The sequence below is a fragment of the Canis lupus genome, chromosome 8 (assembly GCF_011100685.1).
Source record: "Canis lupus familiaris isolate Mischka breed German Shepherd chromosome 8, alternate assembly UU_Cfam_GSD_1.0, whole genome shotgun sequence".
NCBI lineage: Eukaryota > Metazoa > Chordata > Mammalia > Carnivora > Canidae > Canis > Canis lupus.
The window spans coordinates 43,008,101-43,029,356 of NC_049229.1; the positions used below are offsets into that span (position 1 = coordinate 43,008,101).

The window sequence follows — 21,256 nt, forward strand, 5'->3', positions numbered from 1 at the left end:
TCCTGGGATCGAGTCCCACATTGGGCTCCCCGCATGGAGCCTGCTTCTCCCTCTGTCTGTGTCTCTGCCTCTCTCCCTCTCTGCGTCACTATAAATAAACAAATAAAATCTTAAAAAAAAAAAAAGAGGCATTTTGTTTGCAAAGATGATTTTCAGAGGGGTGGGGGAGGAGGCGGTGCTAGAGGTCCAGGTGGGAGTCTGGCAGGGTGAGTCTGGCCTAGAATAGTCGGGGTGGGGGGTGCTTGAGCCTGGGGGGCAATCTGGACGGGAGAAACGATCTCCGGAGCAGTGTAGCAGACGGAGAAGACACGTCCCGCCCTGAGCAGGAGCAGCCCAGGGGCTGGAGGCAGTCCAGCGGGGCTGTGGGGGCCTGGGCTCCCCGGCGCTCACCGAGACCATCCTGCCCTCTGAGGGCATGAAGGCGGGCCTGTTGCTGAGGCGCAGCTTGGTCTGCAGCGTGTTGAAGTTGATCTCCAGCTGGCACTTCTCCTGCACCTTGGGCGGCTTGTGCAGGCGCCGGTAGTCCCGGAAGTCCTCCAGCTTCTGCTGCATGGCATGCATGGTGTTCTCTGGCGCCCGGTTCTCCAGCCACGGGATGGTGCGGCGGATCCACTCCAACAGCTGGAGGAGGGGAGGGCGGCAAGGGTTGTTCCCCTCTCCTCCTGATGGCCTTTTGGCCCTTCCCCCCCGGGGGAGCTGGCGGACGTCTGTCCCCGCAGCACACACTGTCCCAACTACCACTCCCTGGCTGCAAGGCCAGGTTCCAGGGTGTTCCCTCTTAGAATCACAGGCTTCATGCAGCCTGGCCATCAGCCTCCTCTCTGCCAGCAGAAGTTGTTAACTCAACCTCCCTGCTCTGTCTGCTGGGGGCAGAACCGCAGACCTGCTAGGAAGTCAGCTCGACCAGGAGACCCGAGCTCTGGTTCCAGCTCTACCACCTGGCTGGGCCTCTGTGTCCTTGTCTGTACCAGGGAGGGGGTTAACAGTTGTTTCCTGAGGCTCTTGTCACCTGGCCATCTAGAATTCTAGAATGAGGATCTCGAACTCAGAAAGGAAGTGGCTGGCTTCTGGGGACACAGGCAGGGAACAGCCTGGATGAAGGGATGACAGTGGAGAAGCTGGAGGAGGAGTGTTGGTGGTCACAGGAAATAAAATGAGCGCCTGTAGGGTGTCAGCTTGTCCCCCAGATTAACTCACTGGGATGATGACAGGAACCCCAGGGGGCCATATGCTATGATCCTCCCCTAGGTTGCAGAGGGGTGACTGAGGCACCATGAGGTTATGTGACCTGCCAAAGTGACAAGCTGGAATGGCAGAGCAGGGGTTAAACCTGGCACCTGGGTTCTTACTATGCTGGATGGCAGATCCACCAAGAGGCCGGGCTGAGCTGTTCAGAAGACTGAATTCTTTTAAGGAAGAAGCAAGTAGAGCCTTAACCCAAATATAGTCAGTGGCAAAACAGCAAACCCAGCTCTGTGTCCTGTCCCCTGGGTGGGCCCAGCTGCTAAGCTAGCTTGAGCCAGCCCAGGTCCATCTCCAGTTCCTATCATCTCCAGAACCAGGTGTTCTCCTTTTCTAGCCCAACCAACTCACAGAACAACAGTGTACCAGGCTAGAAAGGCCCCTCAGAGGTCTTGGCTTAGTTCTTACTTGACAAGTGAAAAAAACCAAGACCCAGACAGGTGATGAGTTTGCCAGGCTCACTGTTGGTTGGTGAGAAAAAAAGCCAGAGACTCGGCCCTCTGGGGCCCAGAGATCGGCCCTGTCTCTGCCTTCTAGGAGAGCCAGAGAGGAGCCGAAGCTGCCCTGGACTTGCTGTGCTGGGACCAAGGACTATGCCCAGCCTTAGACTGCACCCCAGGGATGGGTTTGGAGGTACAGGTTCTGGGGGCTCCCACTTGCCCCAGGGTGGAGTAGGAGAGCCTTGCTGGAGCCAGGCCAGGAGAACCCAGGAGGTACCCACATCGCTGGCCAGCTTCTCATAGTCTTCCATGAGCTGCTCGTTCTCCTGGTTGACGGCCAGCACCTTGCAGATGCGATTGGCTGCTGTCTCCGCCTGGCAACAAGAAAGGGGGGGTGGTGGTCACGGTCAGCCCGGGGCAGCAGGAGCTGCCACCCCTGCAGCTCCATGTGGCAGGAAGGCAGCTTCCAAGGTTTCGAATCCACATCTTCCTTGTCAGCCTCTGCCAGCCCATGCTGGGTCCCAAGGATCAAGTGAGCTCAAAGAGAGATCTTGGTGGCTGAACTCGGGGCCCCTGGAGAAGGATCTGAGCTTGAGGCCAACCATGCATGTTGGGAAGACACTAGCGTGATGACTGATACAATCAAAAGGGTCAGCTCAAGTGAAGAGGTGAGTCTAGAACCCAAAGTGCAGGCCCTGGGATTCCCAAGGCTCATGCTCTCAGGCTGGATTTGCCAGGATCTTGGGAGATGCAGAAATTCAAAGCCGGGAGTCTGGAATAAGGTGCAGAGGGGCCTCTCGGGATCCCTACAGAATCTGCTCCTACCTAGCTCAAAGCCCAAAGAACATCACAGAAGATTCAGGGACCCTCTACGGCATAAAGTGCAAGACTTTAAGGATCAACCAAACACGGGCAGAATGTGCAGGAAGCACAGGCGGGAAAGCTAAGCACAGGTGTGTGCTGAGTGAGAGCTAGGCTAGCAGACGCCGGACATGAGTCCTGGGGACAAGAGAAATGAAAGGGGACTGACTCAGATGCAAAGGCCTGGAAACTCCAGGCATACCGCCTTCTCAGGCCATGGAGGGTGTTGTGGAATCAACACCAGCAAGGGCCAGACGGTCCTATATCACCTGCCACTCCGGTGATTTTTAAATTCATCTGTTCACATAATGACCCAACTCCAAGGGGAAGGGAACTCAAAGCCTTTTTGGGGTCCTGGGATAGAAAGACAGCCTAGGGATGGGAGCAGATAATGCCGATGAACAAACAGATATGAATCCTGGGGCTCTAGAGAAGGGTGACCCTGCAGATATCAAGGGCTTAAGGGATAGAAAGATGGGACCCACAACTGGTCGATGAACAAGACAAAATCTTATTGCTGCAAGATAAACAGAGGCTAGACATAAGGGAGAACTTCCTGAGAATGAAGGTGCTTTGAACTGAAAAGAAGTAATTCAGATGTAAATGTTTTCTCTTTGAAGAACTTTCCAAATAGGACACACGCCCACTGAATTGTGTGACTGGGAGTGACTACTGGGATGTGTGTGTGTGTGAGGGGACAGAATGAGCATAAAGGTCCTTTCAGGCTCAAAGTCAAGAGATTGCACCCTCCAGGGCAAGACTTCAGAGTAAGAAGGCCTCCACCAGGTCCAACTGTGGGATTGGCCAGAGGGCCTCCACGATGGGATGGGTCCTTTGAGTCCCAGGTCTCAAGAAACGGAGGCAAGGAATCTAATCCTTAGACCCTTACCCATTTGCCTTCCAGCCTAACTGCCCTGGAGATGCCATGGCCACTTCTCACATGGAGCTCCTGATTGATCATCCTTCCTCTTAAGAGCCAACAGGTAACCACAGGGAATCCCAAAAGGTGACAAGGAGGGACATTCCTTCCTTGTGGGGCTCTGGAAAGAGGAAAGTCATAGGAAACAGACCAACTGCCCCACGAGGAGGGCTGGGGTAGCAATCCACCTGAAGTCACCAGGGCCACTTCCTGAGGCTGGGGCAAGGGACACAGGGGGCCAGTGGTCTTTGTGTGGACACAGGTAAGCTATCCCCAGCATGATGACCCAAGTGGGTAAGAATCAGAGATGGCCCACATCCTAGGCAAGAAGCAGCTCCCACTGTGATGTCTGATGGATAAAGCCCTCCTTGGCCTTGTTATCCTCCTGATTCATCTTGAAATCCTGGGCTCAGTGGTCATAAGCTTTGACTTGTGTGTCAATGTCAAACTGGTAAACTAAATGAGGCCTGTGTTCATTTTAAGAATTTTAAGAGATCTGTCCTGTGAGCCACAGGAGCCTCCCCCATCCCTCAGAGACTGTTGGCTGTTTCAGGGTCAACAGAGGCTCCTTCTGGATGAAGTCTGGCAGGGGGGAGGGGAGTCCCAAGTGGGCCACCTGGGAATTTTTCAGAGACCTGCCTCTTTCCCAAGCCAGCAACTCAGCCTGCCTACACCCAGGTGGCTTCACCCAGAGAGACTGAGAAAACCCATCATTACAACCAGGAAATCTGCCTTTGGAAAGAAAGGATAGGCATTACGGAGCAAGAGTACTTTCTTTCAAAAAGGCAATGGCCTGTCTGCAAACTCCATCAGGGTTGCCTCTGCCCTCAAGGGACAGCCCAGCTCCCACAGTTACCTTTAGGAAAGAAACAGGCTCCTGGAATCCAGATTTTATTTTATGGGGAAGACAGGTAGAAACTTCAAGGCCTTGATCTATTTCTTTTGCTCACTGCTTAACTCCCCTAGGCTGGCAGCCACCCTGCTGCAGAAGCCTACTACGTGACACTTGCTTCCACATTGGTCCTTTTACAAAGAATGGTTCAGCCATCCAGCACCCCCAGCCCAGGAGGTCACAGAGACCACGAAGGAAAGTAAGGTCTATAGGACATAATTGCTGGGGTGGAAGGCAAGTGAGACTTTTGAGGGTGGGATTGAAGCCTACCCTAATTGTCCCACTCGTTTTCTAGAAATGGTTTCTCCTGTGGCTACAAGAACTCCATCATGATGGGGGATTTAGGAGAGAGGTACCCAGCACCACCATGTCATAAAGAGACTGCTCAAGGGAGACATTGGTTCTAGGGGAGGAAAGACTCAATCTCTTAGAGAAACAGAAATTGAAACACCATCAGAAGAACAACCCTAGAAAAGTCCTGGCCTTAGGCTGTTCTGGCAAGAGGAGATGGGGTGCTTTGGACCCCAAGAAGCAAAACCAGACTGCCCAAGACCTTTCTGATGTTGACAGGATTTGCATGAAATCAGGGACATGAGTGAAAATAACAGGAACAGGCTGAGAAAATATTCCATAACACTGGGCAAAAGGATCACTTCTAAATGCCAAAGGAAGACTTCTAGACATTTGTGTATACCTTCCCTTGGTTTATTTTTCATGACTTACATTCAACTGTATTATTATGCAGCTTAACACAGAACAATCTGGTTTTATGTTAGAGTTGTTTTTTAAGTTATGGACTATTATTCCTGGAATACTAATAACTTAGCTATCCCAAGCCAAACTGCTGTTCTAAGAAGCAACATCAAATTCACCGGTACAGGTAGTGACGTCTACCATCCACAGTGCATCCAAGTGACGCACAATGGCTCTGCCTTCCACCACTCACAGATTCACATGAATGCCACAAAAATGTCACCTGTGACCTTTTTAGTCAAAAATCTCCCAAATTCTATCTAGAATTGCCCATTTCCTTCCTCCCACAGCCTTTCCCAGAGTCTAAATCAGCAGCCAGCCCCAGTGTCCCTGCCGGTGGGGCCCGCAGGCCAAGGGGCTCAGCATGCTCCCCAGCAGCCATCATCTCCGGCTTCACTCGTGTGCCTCGCGCTGGGCAGCGGGAGGGCCCTGGCACCACTGTTAACTCACCCTCCCCTCACAGGCTGCACCGTCACACCTTGAAGCTGTCACACAAGCTGAGACTGCCTTCCCAACCCTTGCCACACCTTCACTAGAGGACTCCTATTCAACCCTTAGGCCCCCAAGCTCCAGGGCCTCTCATTCAAGAAAGCTGTCGTGTCGTGCAGCCCCACAGCCCTCTGATCCACTTGTCCCCTGCTCAGCTCTGTGGCAGAGCAGGCGCTGATCAGATGGCAGCCAAGGCTGGCTTCTGGGTGGAAGGGCTCCCCCAAGTGGACTGTGCATTCCTCGAGGGCAAGAATGGTGGTTCCCTCCAAGAGGAGATTCATGATGTGAAAAAGCAACCGACGGGCCAACAGGGCAGGTGCAGACATCACCATCAACTCCTGAAAGCAACCAGAAACACCTACCGCAGAGCTGGTCAGGGCCAGCTCATTATTTCTCACAAGCATCCCCAACAGACCATGAACTTCAAAGCACAGATTACATAAACAAAATCCGCTGCTTTCTGATGATTCTAAATCGACACAGGGGAAGGGGAGGAGTGAAGAAAACGGAGAAAGAACCAGAACCCAAACCACCATTTCAAACAGAAGTGGGTCTTTGTCTGACCAGGAAAACCAACGACGTGCACTCGCGTGCTACATGCCTGTTTATGGGTCCATGGACTGTGACACACACTCGCCCGCACACGTGTACACACGTGCATGCATGCAAGACACTCTGCCGTCTTTCTAGTTCCACTGTCCACGGCTTGACAAGGGAAAGACAGTGGAGAGGATGCAGGGCGTTGGGCATGGGTTTCAGCATATTTCCCCCCACTGGCACCAGACACGGAGACAGTCAAGACAAGAAGAGAGTATGAGTCTGAAAGAATCCTCCTTCTTCCATAGGGGAGGGGGAGACCTCCCCTACCCCTGGCCCACTTGGCTCTAAGCAGTTGCCTGAATCCTTAGAAGTAGTTGGGGCCAACTCCGGAAGAGGCCCCTGACCCGGGACATGAGAATGCACCACCACCTCCACCCACTAGTGACCTTGTCCTTCAATGTGGACAAAAGTAGCATGAAATGATTGCAACAAGGATGAGAGGGAAGGAAGAGGGCATGGGCGGGGGCCAGGAGCGGGGGGGGCGGGGGGAGGTGGCATGAGACCCGGGAGGGAAGAAAGCAGGCTGCTACATGCACACGCACATATGCACATGTGAGCACATACTCTCGCACACACTCCCGTCCGAGCATGATCATCAGCCAGGACACAGGGAAGGCCAGTGTCAGCAGGCATGAAGCCCAGGAGAGAACCCTTGGAGGAGCAGGGGAGAAAGAGGAAGAGCTGGAAAGAGGAAACCCCCCCTCACCCACCCCAGCTGTGGCTGCAAGCAGGCAGGGCTGGGAGCCCACCCGAGAAGTAGACAGATGCTGCTTACACCCTGGCTGAGAGGTGGGGGGTCAGAGGAGCCAGAAGAAGGTGACAAGAGAGCAGCAGCAGAGATGGGATAGAGAAAGGAAGCAAGAAGCAGACCAGAGAAGAGGCTGGAAGGGGCTGGAGGGGGGTGGAGGGCCAGGACACCTGTGAGGCAGCCTGCACACGGGACAGCTCTCCAGTCTCAGGGGGGACAAGGTGAGGCCCGGAAGGGAGGCAGGGAGAGTTCTGGGTGCCCATCTGGCCAGGAAACAGGGCTGCTACTAGCTCACACGGTGTTTCTGTGTGATTGAGAGGCGCCTCTTCCCAAGGCACCTCTATTGGAAAACTATCATACTGCTGTGTTTGAGAATGTTTCTACTGCCATCTGCAGGAGGACCTCAGTGACAAATATTCAAATCTCCACGGTCTACAGTGGACACAGGGTCCCACTGCGGAGCGTGCAGCCTGCACCACGTCCGTGGCAGGCCCGGCTGGGAAGGGCTCTGAGCCTCCGGCCCGGACGCCAGGAAGACGGCAGGAAGATTTCTCCCTGCCCGTCTGCTGGGTCATTTGAGAGGATGGGCTGGCCAAAGCAGGGAGGGGAGAAGAGGAAGGAGTCCTGAACCTTTAGGGGAACAGTCAGGAAGCACAGCCAAGAGCTGTACTCTCGGGATAAGGGCTCCTGACTCAGGCTCCAGGGAAGGAGCGGAGACCGCAGGCTTCGTTCCCATCCGCGGCCGCCAGCGCGTACGGACAGAAACACGGGGGCCGGCCAGAGGCTGGGGCTCTCCGGCACCTTCCGGCGTCCCGGCCAAGGTTCAGAGAGCACCCTGCCCTCCTCCAAGAGGCAGAGGGGCTTCTCCAGCCCCTCCTGTCACTGCAGGGCTGTGGCCCCACGGGGCGTTGCCAGAGCATCCAGGGAAGACTGAAGAGGCGGGCGGAGGGTGGCGGGGAGAGCGGACGAGGCCGAGGGGGAGCTCACCTTCCGCGCACCCGAGAAGGCGTGGCAGTGACATGAAACAATAGGGCACATGGCCTTCCCCTCCGGCCTTAGCGTGCCTACACATCTGCACAGAGAAGGAGAAGAGGTTGAGGAGAAAGGGCGGCGGCAGCAAGAATAAACCCAAACAGCCGTGGTGGACGGAGAGGACACAGGACAGTTGCATGGGCAGCAAATGAGGGAATGGGCAGAAAGAGGAAAAATGAGATGGTGGGAGGAGTGAGGGGAGGGAGCACAAGCTAAGACAGGGAAGGGGGAGGAAGAGCAGAGGGGAAGGCTGGGCGGAGGTGGGGGGAGCACCCCCATCATGCATTTGGAGACAGGTCACTCAGACTCCATGCAGAGGGTGAGGAATTTGCCTAGCACATCCATGTGATGTGACAAGTCCACAGCCCCAAATCATGAAGGCCCGGCCTGCGGTCTGTGGTCATGTCGACCTGCATGTTGTGTTTCCAGGGTCCTGCCTGTGAGACGGGTCTAGGAGAGGGGCTGCTGCTGCCTGAGCTAAGCTTCACAACAAAACATTCAAATCTTTAATGTCTGTGGTGTGAACAGTGCTCTTTAGTTGTGGTACCCTTGTGCAGTGCAGAACCTGCACAACCAGACTTTGAACTCAGGCCTCCCTCCCTGAGCAAAACTGAGCCAGGGTATTTGAAGGGGTTCACAGCTGCCCACCTCCTCCCTCCCCCCACCTTCAAGGAGGGGATATAGAAGGATATAGAAGGTACCAGGAACCCACAAGAAGCTGTGGACAGATTTGCTAAATCATGCCCATGAGTGGGAGAAAGGTGGGAACTTTGTGACACGTTTGTAAAATAGGTCAGTGAAGACAGGAGATGCCTCTCCAGGAGAAGCCCTGCGGCTCTTTTAATGCTTGTAGCTTCAACGAAGGTGAGCACAGAGGAGCTGCTGCCCACTGCGCCTTGCAGGCATCCAGAACCCCCAGGCTGACTTCACACAGGCAGCTCTTCCTGCTTAAGCCAGCCCTCTGGGCCCCAGAAGGCGAGCTCTAGCCCAGTCTTCTCAGAGACTGCAGAGGAAGAGGAGAGAAGGAGCAGAGATGCAGGGTGGGAGAGGAGCCGAGCAAGAGCAGCACGCCACGTTGGCACCGGGAGCTAACTCTACCAAAGAGACAGACCATCCAGACCCTGTTGCCGGGGAGAGGCGGGTGGGGCAGGGGCGCATGGTTTGGGGCCCGGCATGAGGTGTGCTGCGCAAGGAAGGGGCAGGGGCCCTGGTACCTTCTGGGCTCCAGAGAAGGCATGGTAGAAGCTGGACACGTAAGTCATGATGGCTTTCTCATCCGGTCGGGCGGTTCCGACGATATCTGTCAAGAAAAATCTGGAGTTAAAAGCCAGCTGGTGAACACATGATGCACTTCCTGATGTGACGTGGAGAGTTTATAGAACCACCAAGTCCTCTTGCCCAAATGTTGAGCCTGAGTCCTACGGGCTTCTGGCATCAATCTCCATGTACAGGAACATGAGAGATAGACAGTGGAGAAAAATAGTGCCCCAGGGAAACAAACAACAGACCCTGAATATGGAACGTTCCATGAACGGCTGGCCCGGTGTCTGTAGCAAGTTCAATGGCAGGAGGAAAAAGGAACGGAAGGAGGAGGGAAGTGCTACAGATGGGAAAAGACAGAAGAAATAGAACTAAACGCCACATGCAGACCTTATTTGGATCCTGATTAAAACAAACTAACTCGCAAAAGAAATGACTGGAAAAAATTTGATTTTGAATTGGGCAGTAGATATATCAAGGGATAACAGTCAACTTGCTAAGCATGAAATTTGTTTCATGGTTGCATAAGAAAATACCCATATTTTTAAGGTATGTATTCTGAAGTATGTAGTAGTGAAATGCTGTGATGTCTGCGATTTGTTTTCAAATACTTCACCTAAGGGATCCCTGGATGGCTCAGCAGTTTAGCGCCTGCCTTCCACCCAGGGCGTGATCCCATAGTCCCGGGATCGAGTCCCACATCAGGCTTCCTGCATGGAGCCTGCTTCTCCCTCTGCCTGTGTCTCTGCCTCTCTCTCTCGGTCTCTCATGAATGAATAAATAAAATCTTTTAAAAAATAAAATAAAAATAAAATAAAATACTTCACCTAAGAAAACAAAAGGGGAAAAGAAGTGGCAAAGTCTATAATTGTTTTATTGGGATGATGGGTATATGGAAGTTCATAGACTAGTCTTCCAGCTTTGGCATATATTTGAAAATGGTCCCAGACAGACATTGTCACACACTATCACCTCTCCCTCCTATTCTCCCCTAAGGGCCCATTCATCTTTCTAAAAAGTACTTTGCTTTTCCATAAATGCTGGTTGTCCCTTCCCTCTCCCCTACAAGTCAGGTGTGGATATAGACCCCAAACTCCTAACCACCCTGTGAAGTACCCTGAGAGCTCTCATGTGTATGGACATGTGAATAGACTTCTGTTTGCTTTTCTCTTGTTAATCTGTCTTTTGCCAGTCTAATTCACAGGATCCCAGCTGGAGAGCCGGAGAGGGTAGGGGAAAGGAGTTCTTCCCTCCCCTACAACAACAAGGAAATGCTGTGTTCCATCCCAGCACCCACTACCCCGATTCCAAGATGGAGACGGGAACCACCCTGAGGCGGTCAGTACAGAGCAGCCTCAAAGGCACCAGCCAGCACCCATCGCCAGCTAGCCTCCTCTCCAAACCCCAGGGAACTGAGGAATCCCTGACAGGCGGGTGCCCCTTGCCCCGGGCTCTCCAGATGAGGTCCCAGAGCCAGGCCTCTTCCCTTCCCATGTCAGGCCGTTGAGGCCCATCCCTCTTCTCTCTGACAGGTGAGAGAAGAGCCAGAGGCACAGAAGGAAAACACCTTTTACCTTCAGCATCCAACATCTTGGGGATGTCCAGGTACTTCTCTGCCACATCAAAGGCTGTGTTCAGATTTGTGAGTGGGTCGTCCTAGAGGAAGAAGAGGATGAAGGCATGGGGGGAGGGCCTAAGAAGTCACCGGTAACCCACATCTGGTGGTCAAAGATGGGGGCGCAGAGAGGACTTCCATGGTCCCCTCTCCCCCAGGGCTTGCTGGGTGGGCATTTACAATACCAGTTTTCCTTCTCCAGGCCTCATGTGTCAGAGAAACAGGGTGAAGAACACTGGCCTACAGCCCAAGAAGGAACAGCTCAGATATACACACTGGAAGAGTCCACAGGCCTGGGCACTGTTGGTCTTGACTTCCAGTTGCAGCTCTCCCAGCAGCTGGCAGGGGTGGGGCGGGGCTGGTCAGTAACCCAGCCTCCACTTCCCCTCTGGTATTAGGAGGTGCACTGGGAAACCTCAAGCCCCTCTGCTGCTTCACGGTCCATGAAATGTGGGGGCTCCTTCAAACGGCCACAGCCTTTGGACTATTCTGGCTTCTGGCACCATCTCTAGAACACAGACTGGGGACTGAGAAGGATGCGGAGGAATGAGAGCCCGTGGGCACCATGGGTGGGACAGGTAAACCAGTGCAGCTGCCATGGAACATTAACACAGGAGGGAGGGTCCTCAAGTTAAACCAGGACTGCCGCATGACTCAGCAATCCCACCTCTGGGTACATATCCCAAAGAATGGAAAGCAGGGACTGCAGGAGATAGCTGGACGCCCCTATTCACAGCAGCGTTATTCACAAGAGCCGCGGGGTGCAAACAGCACAACTGCCCAGTGACAGATGAGCAGACTAACCAGGGTGGTGTCCACACAGTGGACCATTATCCTGCCTTCAAAAGGAAGGACATTCTGACACATGCTACCACCTGGGTCAACCTGGAAAACTTCAGCTCAGTGAAACAAGCCAGACACAAATACTGTACAATTCACTTATATATGAGGCGTCTAGATGACTCAAACCCGTCGACTCAGAAAGTAGAATGGTGGCTGCTGGGGGCTGGCAGTGTGGGGAGTGGGGCATGATGGTTTCGTGAGTTTGGAGGCCCCATGGTACAGGATGAAGAGCTGAGGAGACAACCTATGGGAATGCATCCCTGCCACCACCCTGGACACCTCAGCATGGCTTGGGTTTTTACATCATATATGTTTTGTGTTTTCATGTACGTTACCTTTTACGTTACGTGTGCTTCACAACGATTAAAAGAATTTCTTCTAACGTGGGGAAAAAACCACCACGTAGGGATGGGAGCTCCTTGCTAGGTCTCCCGCACTATTTCCTGGCTCTCTAGAATAACCTAAAGCAACCTGGTTTTGTCAGCCCAGGACTCAGTTTCCTCATTTGCTAAGATGAGAATCACAAGGTTACAAAGAAATAAATAACATTCATCCAGGATGCTTTCAGGAAGAAACTACTCAAAATAGAGAAGGTGGAGTCCTTCTGGGAAAGTTTCTGACGGCTTCCAGAATGATTAAAAAAAAAAAAAAAAAAGACAATGCCAAGCAGTGAAAGTCACTTCCGTCCAGGACCTCAAGTAGCCCTCAGGCCCCGGGCTACACCCACAAGCCACACTCAATTTCCAGGGACAGCCAGGCTCCCTTGCCCACGTAAGGCCACAGCGGGAAGGAAGAGCTTCCCAGCCAGAGCCCCACAGCTCTCTCCTGTGTCCAAATGCCAGCTAGCTCTGGCAACCCATGCTTTCTGGAAAGCATTCACAATTCAGTGAGACCAGGTCTGTGCTAGGATTTGGGCTGGATTTTGCTGATGCAACTAAATTAAGGAGAGGAGAGACAGACGCAGTGAAACAGGGAAAAAAGATAAGACACACAGGGTGGGCAGCTGGCCGAGTAGCAAAGGCGCCTAGGCTCTCACCCCCCAGATGACTAAGACCCCTGCAGTCCGTGGAACGGGGGAAGGGACTGAACAGCCACAGGCAGCAGGGCCCCACTTTATAGGGGGTGGCAAATGGCTATGGATTCACTGGCTGCCACCACATCGACACAGGGATGCCCACCGTCACTGAAGTGCATCAGGCAAACAGTATGAAGGTATGGGATGCCGCCTCTGGAAGAAAAGTAATTACCACTTCTAGGGTTTCCTGCCTCGGCTCTGTTTGATTTGGCCACACAGCTCTCAGGTAAGTCAGGAGCTTCTCAACCTCATTTTCTTCCTTGCCAGGCAGCTGAGCTAGAGTGCAGGGACCCTCCCACCCACTAAGACAGTGGCCTGGGAAGTCAGGCGAGCACACGTACCTTCCGCAGCTTCCCGTAGTCAATCAGCTCAGGCCGGTGTCGATGGATCAAGGCGCAGAAACCGAGGCCGTCCTTCCAGCTGTCCGAGGGAGAGAGAAGGTGGGAGGCAAGCTGGTGAGTGGGGCTGGACAGAACTCTAAAAGAGGGGAAATCCCTAAAAGAGAATTGGGGGGGGGGTCCTCCTTTTTTCCAGAGTGCTTTGGAGCAGGAATGAGGGGAAGACAGGATGAGAAGAAACATTTCTTCCGGCCACAATCCCAGGCACTGGGGTCAGGATCCTGTGGGGCCTGAGAAGCTGAGACACCTACCACATCCAACTTAGTCTCCACCAAGGTCTCTGTCTGTGCCCCCCCTGCTCTATTCCAGTGCCCCAGGCTGGAACTTCCTGGACAGTCCCCTTGGGAAGCTCCCCAGTAGCTCCAGCATCAAGCAAAAGCATACACAGCAGCACAACCACATCAAAGGCACTGCTGGGAGAGAAGGAGTGTTGTGGGGGCAGGGGCTGTGGACCTCCCCTAGAAAGCCACTTCTTCCCCAAGGACCTCTGCTCTGTTCTAGAGCTGAGACTAACCCAGCCAAAGGGGGCCGAGGGGTCTTAGGGGAACAGCATAGGTTCTGCAAGAGCCCCTCAGCCCCCAGCCACTCACCTTATGTGGAAATTCTGGATGTTGACATTTTTGTAAGGGGCTGTCTTTCTTTGACACCACAAGAGCAGCCCTTCCTTCGCAGAAGTCTCTGTGAGGAGGGGGATGACGGGCGGAGAGGTCAGTGGGCTGGCTCACCACAGAGAGGGGGTGTTGGCTCACAGGAAGCCCCACCAGGACCACGGGGTCCCGGCTTGTTCACATGAGGGGTCCCTACAAAGACCCCTAGATTCCAACCCTGGGGCTACCGGGCCACTAAGAGTTTCCTCAACAAGGTTTGAGAAGTTATTTGAGAAACAAAAAAGTAAGACAGGCAGCTTTTACGAGCTAGCCACATTACATTTAAATATTGAGGTAATGGCCTTTCAAACTTTCAGAATACCTCCCCCATCATTCCCCTTTATTCAAAGACATGTAGCACTACAAAATAAATCAGCAACCTATGTGAGGTCTATGTTTGATTGGTCTATAAAATCTAAAGTCCTGGAATCTCCACACAGGGGTCTACAAGCTGTGCAGAGTACACACAGCCGTGTGGGGCAAAAGCATTAGGATCATCTAAAAAAATAAAGTTCCTTTATATTTAATGCATGGATTGATACCATTGCTGTATGTGTGAAGCAGACCCGTGTCTGTAAAATAAAGCAAGGAGGTATCCGAGGGGACCCCAGGAGCTCCCAGCCCAGAAGGGCTGCAAACCACACTGCCCCCATGGGCTCACATCTGTGAACTGCAGATATGGTACCCAGCAAAGAGGGTTCCTGGGTGATCTCATTTACTCTCAATTTACAAAATGGACTTTTAAATGACATTAAATGATTTCTGCAAAGATAATGTTTCCAGCACAAGCAAACAAAAAAATCAGCAAAGCTAATGCTTCTACTCAGCTCAAGCTCATCAGCTATATAAGATTAAAACAATGACAACAGCCCCAAAGAATCAAATTGATCTCATCAAGAAGGCAATTTGAAAGTGGATTTATATTCACCATCACTAACTAGCACCGTATATGAAGTGGACACCTTTTTAGCCACTTCCACCCTAAATACCATATATCTATAATCCAAACTTCAGATGGCTGTATCATCATGTGTCAAACCAAAATTTCCATAAGAAAGTGATTTATTCTACATTCTTCCCATCAAAAAAATTACTTTGAATAAAAATCTTTTTAAGATTCACAGGACATGACCATGAACAAAAATATATTTTTTAGGTTACATATTTATTTTTTTGGTCTCTGCACCGGGTGTGGGGCTTGAACTCACAACCTCAAGATCAGGAGTCACACGTTCCACCAACTGAGCCAGCCAGGTGCCCCATGAATACAAAATATTTTAAAATATTATCTCCATCTCACCTTTTTAAAATTTGTTTTGGTGTGTATATTTCATAATATGAATATCAATATACTAATATAACTTATTACAAAATAAATACACACATATCAGATAGAAAGCTCAAAAACTGCTGGAGTGTGGAATCAAAAGTTTATTTATTTATTTATTTTCTTTCCTTTTTTTTTTTTTGGAACCAAAATTTAAAAAGATCCCAGCCCCAGACTACCATGGCCTCTCAAAGATCTGTGAAGTGGCCACCAGAGGGCACTATGGGAGCAAAGTGGAGACCCTGGAGTAGACTCGGAATCCTGAGACACTCTCTCCTGGTTACTAAGCTATTTCCCTACCCTTTTGGATTGAACAACCTAAAACCCAATACTTCCCACAGCACCTTAGTGTCCCAAAGTGAGGAGGATTCTCTGGGGCCAACATACCAGTGGGAACCAGCACCTAAGCAGTTCTGATTTCTTTACAGATGAGGGAGGCAGATGCCAGCGATGGGCCAGAAGCCCAGGATGTGGTCCACAATTAGGCCCCTGTTGCCAGGGGTCAGGGAATTCACCAGGCTGAGCTCAGGGAGGAGGATGGTGAGGGCAGGGGAGAGAAGGGAGCTTGGGAGACTAAAGGCACAGAGCAGAAGACCCACCTTCCACAGAGATGTCCTGGATGGCAAAGCGGAGGATGATGGTCCAGATCATGCCCAGAGTCATTTTCACATTCCCATCCACGATTTCTAGAGAAATGGCATCAGGACATGTTAGGATGGCTTTTAGCAGGGGCAGAGTTAAAATTCCCGGAGTGCCCACATCACTGAGAGTACAGAGACAGAAATCAAAGACCACACAGCTCCACCTCTAGGGAAAAGTAAGAATGTTTTTAAAAGTACTATTAGGCATCACAGGTGCCAGGAAAGAAGTCTATTTGGGGGTGATCCAGGACACAGGGTAGGTGTGACCAATTTCACTGGGTACATCAAGGAAGGCAAGAGAGAAGGGGGTGTCCTCACCAGCCTGACAGAGAAGAGGGAGAGGTTTCTAAATCATCACAAATGTTCTGGCAACTTTGTGAGTTGGGGAAGTCTGGGTAATCACAGCTCTCAAATTAGCCATCCACACGCAAAAAGCCAGTGTAGGGAACAGAAAGCAATCAATCCAACAAAGCTTTGTAAACTGACATCTTGAAGGATTTACTAACTCACAAATCAACCCCATGGCATTACTTGGGTATCAAAATACATATTTAAAAAAAAATCAAACAACAGCTTCCAGATCACAGTTAAGAGATAACCCACTAAATTCAGTCTAAGCAACACTTTAGATTTTTTTTAAAATGCTATAAATTCTATGAAGTAATTCTTTCCTTCCTTCCTTCCTTCCTTCCTTCCTTCCTTCCTTCCTTCCTTCCTTCCTTCCTTTCTTTTCTTTCCTTTCTTTCCTTTCTTTCCTGCTTTCCTTCTTTCTTTCTTTCTTTCTGTATCAAGCCCAGAAGCAGGGAATACAAACATAAGTACCTGTCCTTAAGGAGCCCAAGACATGGAGTCCTTTATGGTCTTGGGGGCTAAGCCCATGACAATCAAATGCAGACTCCTTGCCTTCACCTGCTTCCAAACTAGGAGACAGTAACTCAGCCCCATGGCAAGGTACTCTCAGCTAACAGTCTGGCATCCAAAGAATATCGTATTTTTTCCAACCTGAAAAACTAACTATGGGAAAAAAAAACAAAAAGAACCATGAGAAGGGGTGACTTCCAGGAACTCCCGATATCCTGAGCCCATGTTCACTAGGGTCTGCTTCCAACAAGTGTCTTAAGCAAGAGTAGATTCCACTAAAGAAACTACATTCTAAGATCTCATCCCCTTTCTCAAAAGGGAGGGCAACACCGCATGCTGCTATATATCCAACAAGGTACAGAGCACTGCCGCTGCTTCCCGGTGAGGCAGGTGACTCTGCTGAGCCTGTGCTGGGGTGCTGAGGTGGACAGGTGACCACGTTGGACAGGAGACAGGATGTAACTCTTCCTGCTAACAAGGGCCTTTCAGAGCCCGTCCCAGAGCCCCAGACACCAGCAGGGCACAGATCTGAGTGGGAGGAATTGGATAAGACACAGAGAACAGAGTAGGGTACAACCGTCTTCTTGAAGATGTACAACAGCCAGGTAGCACATTGCAGAACATGCTGGGAGAACACAGAGGCAGGTAGTAGTTAAGAATCAGTTCATAAAGATTTTATTTGAGAGAGAGAATAAGCAAGGGGAGTGGCAGAAGGAGAGGGAGAAGCAGATTCCATGCTGAGCAAGGAGCCCAATCCCAGGACCTGGGATCATGACCTGAGCCAAAGGCTGACACACAACCCACTAAGCTACCCAGGTGCCCCATGATTTGGTTTTTTAAAAATTCCCTTTCATTTGTAACTTCCAATGGTTTCGTATCTATAACATTTAAACAGTTTATATAAATTCAAAAGGAAAAAAGCCTAAATTCCTAATAGGCAAAGAACCTGAATAAATACTTCACAAAACACAAAATATAACCAATTTATAAGTATGCTCAATCTCCCTTGTAATTAAAGAAGATATTTCCCCAGCTATTAAATTAGCAAAGTTAAAAACTCTTTAATGTGTGTTGATGGTAACAAGCTACGACACTGTGGCTAGAAGTGTAAATTGGTTTCAAAAAACAAAAAACAAAAAAACAAAAAACGGGCAGCCCAGGTGGCTCAGTGGTTTAGCGCCACCTTCAGCCGAGGGCGTGATCCTGGAGACCTGGGATCAAGTCCCACATCAGGCTCTCTGCGTGGAGCCTGCTTCTCCCTCTGCCTGTGTCTGTGCCTCTCTCTCTCTCTCTCTGTGTGTATGTGTGTGTGTGTGTGTGTCTCATGAGTAAATAAAATCTTTAAAAAACAAAAAAACACTCTCTGGGGGTGCCTGAGTGGTACAGTCGCTTAAGCGGCAGTCTCTTGGTTTCAGCTCAGGTCGTGACCGTAGGGTCGTGAAATAAAATCCCATGTGGGCTCCATGCTCAGTGCAGAGTCTGCTCTGGATTCTCTCTCCCTTCCCTCTGCCCCTCTCACTCATGCATGCTCACAGGCTCGCTTGCTCTCTAATAAATAAATCTTATTAAAAACAAAAAACAAAAATACACTTTCTGGGAAATAATTTGGCAACAGGATCAAGCATCTTGAAGTTGTTTGACTTTTTGACAGTGAAATCTACCTCTACGAATCTATGCCTAGCCAATAATCTGACATGCAGGGTACGGCTGCCATATAAAAGAGCCTGTCATGGCCCCAAGCTGGAAACCACGAATATACCAAGTACCAGTGTGACGGAGTAAATCCCCTGCCCCCATCACTCCTCTGCTCAGAACCCCCATGGCTTCCCATCTTACTCAGAGTCAAAGCCAATGGCCAGTGAGGCTCTGATAGTGGAGGGGGGCCCCACCTCCTCCAGTTACACGGCCTCCCCGTAGCTCTCTCTTCCCTGGGTATCCACTGTCCCTCACCTCCCTCCATCTGCTCTTCATCTGCTCCTGGAAACCTCCCACTTTACTCCCTGCTTGACTCTTCTCCATCTGACACGTGTGTGTGTGTGCGTGTGTGTGCGCGTGCATGCGTGTGTATTTTCTCTCTCCCCACTTCTAGAACATAAGCTCCGTGAGGGGAACAATTTTTTTGTTTTACATCACTGCTTAGAGCCCAGCATAGCTCCTGGCACAAAGAAAACCTTCCATCAACATCTGTTGAATAAATGAATGAACGAATGAATACTGGAGGGCACTACACATGTGTAGGCAGAGGTTACCCAGGCCTGTGGCTGGGAGAACAGAGCGGCACTCAGGCTCCTCCAGGGAAGGACTCGGGTCTGGAACAGAGCACAGCTGTGCTCTACAATTAACACAGCCACTAAAAATGACATTCACACATTTTTAATGACTTGGAGAAATCTTTATGATATGAAGAGTAGAAAATGCAAGAATTAAATTTCATGGACATTTTCAATACAGGAGGCATCTTTTTAAGGTCTAAAAGAGGCATGAAAAAAATGGGGCCACCGGACCTTTCCAAGAGTGTGACTGCAGCCCCAGCCCCCGCCTGTGCCCCCATCCTGTGGTCCCCTCTTCTGCCCTACTTTCGAAGGCCAAATACCTGGGCCTCCTGCTGGCCTTGGGCTCACAGCCCTCCCCAGCACTAAGGGAGACAGTGGCTTCTTTTTTGGGTCTTGCGTACTTATTCCTCTCTCCCTTCCCCAGAAACCGCCAGGATTTTTGCTCACTGAATTCTCACTCATACCAGATCCTGCAAGAAACAGGAGAGCCAAGTACAGGCAAAAAGAGTGGGGTGTGTTGACACCCACGCCCTACCCTAGCCTCGGGGCCCACTGGCTCCTTGTCCCACACCCAGAGCGTAGCCCCCCAAGCGACCCCCAGGACAAATCCTTTTCCCAGGCATCTATGTCTGGAGCAGGGACACACCATCTCCCAGCAGCTTATGTCAGGGGGCAGGCATGCTGAGTCTAAAGGAAGGTCCCACGGCCACAGCTGGGCCATGTGAAAGAAACATGAGGATAGACTACAATGTCTGATGTGGGTGCGGGAAGAAGGCAGTGGGGGTCGGGGGGCATGTTTCTGCCATTCCTGGTCTATAGCCAGCCAAGAAGCTGTTGGCATCCTGTATTTACCCCCTGCCCCCACTCCAGGGGTGCAGTCACCTGCACATGATTCAGAGAATGAAGACATTCCCCCTCAACAGAAACCAGAACCAGACCCCCCGGGTTCCCCCTCAACAGAAACCAGACCCCCCGGGTTAACCAGCTTGCAGACCAATGCTCTAGCTACTGCACCACCGTCCCTCCGCCCTGAGGACAGGGGATAAATCTTCAAGACCACACCCAGGCTCTTGGCACCCAGAGCCATCAGACTTTCCCCGCCCAAAGATCGTAGGATAAAAAAATCCTTCCTGGTCCTCTCACCTAGTTAAATCCCAACCTCTCACCTAGGTCAGGTCTCAATTCCACTAAGTCTAGACATTCTAAATCAAGTGCAGTACAGGAAAGCCCAAGGATCTACTCTAATCCCTCCTGGATGTACGGAGGTCCCTTGCTCTCAGCCTCCACCTGAACACCTTCAGGAACAGGGGCCATATACCCCTCCAGGGCACCCATTCCATTCCATGCCCATAGGTCCTTCCCGTCATCCAGAATCAGCCTGCCCATGGGCTCTCCCGGGCCTGGTGCTGCCCCTCAGGGGCTCATGAGAGTCTAGTCCTGCACCGTGTGATAATCCCCCTGTGATAATCCCACCGTGAGGTCTTGCCCACGCTGGGCCTGCTTCCCTTCCCTCAGCCCAGAATGTTCTTCAGGGTAACCAGCAGCATCTCTCCCCGCCCCAACCCCTATGAGAGCTCATTCCAAGTGATCTGCTCCACTGCCTTTTCTTTTATAGTCTAGAGCAGTAAACTTCATTTCATTAAAATAAACAAAACCCATTTGTGGCCTCATCCAGTTTCCTGGCACAGCAGAGCAGTCACCCCAGCATGATCTTAGCGCTCAGTATGAAACGGGAGAGGTGATTTCAAAGCGGAAGGCTCAGCCTAACGCACAGACTCCCTAGGGCAGTGAGAAGAGAAGGATTATCTCATTTTGAAGGAGCCTTTCCAAATCTTTAGAGAAGCGAGGCCTGTGTGAAAAAGAAAAAAAATTAGAAAGCCGTGGCCAGCTAAGCTGACTTTCCGGAAGGTCGAGGTGCTGCATGGAGTTTATGCCCAGACCTGTCTTTGCTCCTCACCCTCTGCTGGAGCAAGCGTAGCCAAGCTGACCCGCCACTCCGTGGCTGAGGAAAAAGCAGACAGGAAAGTCTTGTCCTCAGCCCCCACGCACCACATCTGGAGTGATGGGAAGAGGTTCAGACCCCAGCTCCAGAGCCCAGACTCCCAGGTTCAGCCTGGCTCTGCCACGTGGAAGCAGTCTGGCCCAGAGCCCGTGCTCAACCACACCACGTGCTTCCACCCTAGCGACTATTCTAAACCTCGGCTGCCTTGATTATAAAATGTGGCTGGTGATGGTCACCCTACAGGCCTGCTCACAAGTAGACGGGGACAGCATCCTGTCTAGCCAGACAAAGAGCTGGAACCAAGTGCTATTCTCTCTCACCTTCCCCTTTGGACTTCA

At 51.3% G+C, this 21,256-nt stretch overlaps 1 protein-coding gene across 5 annotated transcripts in view; it reads right to left on the reverse strand.

The window, feature by feature from the left end:
• ACTN1 (actinin alpha 1) overlaps positions 1-21,256 on the reverse strand; it is a 93,263-nt gene that overhangs the window by 14,601 nt on the left and 57,406 nt on the right. For all 5 annotated transcript variants that reach the window (XM_038545053.1, XM_038545052.1, XM_038545049.1 and 2 more), the window contains exons 4-10: positions 15,741-15,827; positions 13,758-13,845; positions 13,111-13,189; positions 10,811-10,892; positions 9,191-9,276; positions 1,964-2,056; positions 391-621 (exon numbers count right to left, since the gene is read on the reverse strand). In XM_038545053.1, the coding sequence (XP_038400981.1) occupies positions 391-621; positions 1,964-2,056; positions 9,191-9,276; positions 10,811-10,892; positions 13,111-13,189; positions 13,758-13,845; positions 15,741-15,827 (746 nt within the window). The remainder of the gene's footprint in view (positions 1-390; positions 622-1,963; positions 2,057-9,190; positions 9,277-10,810; positions 10,893-13,110; positions 13,190-13,757; positions 13,846-15,740; positions 15,828-21,256) is intronic.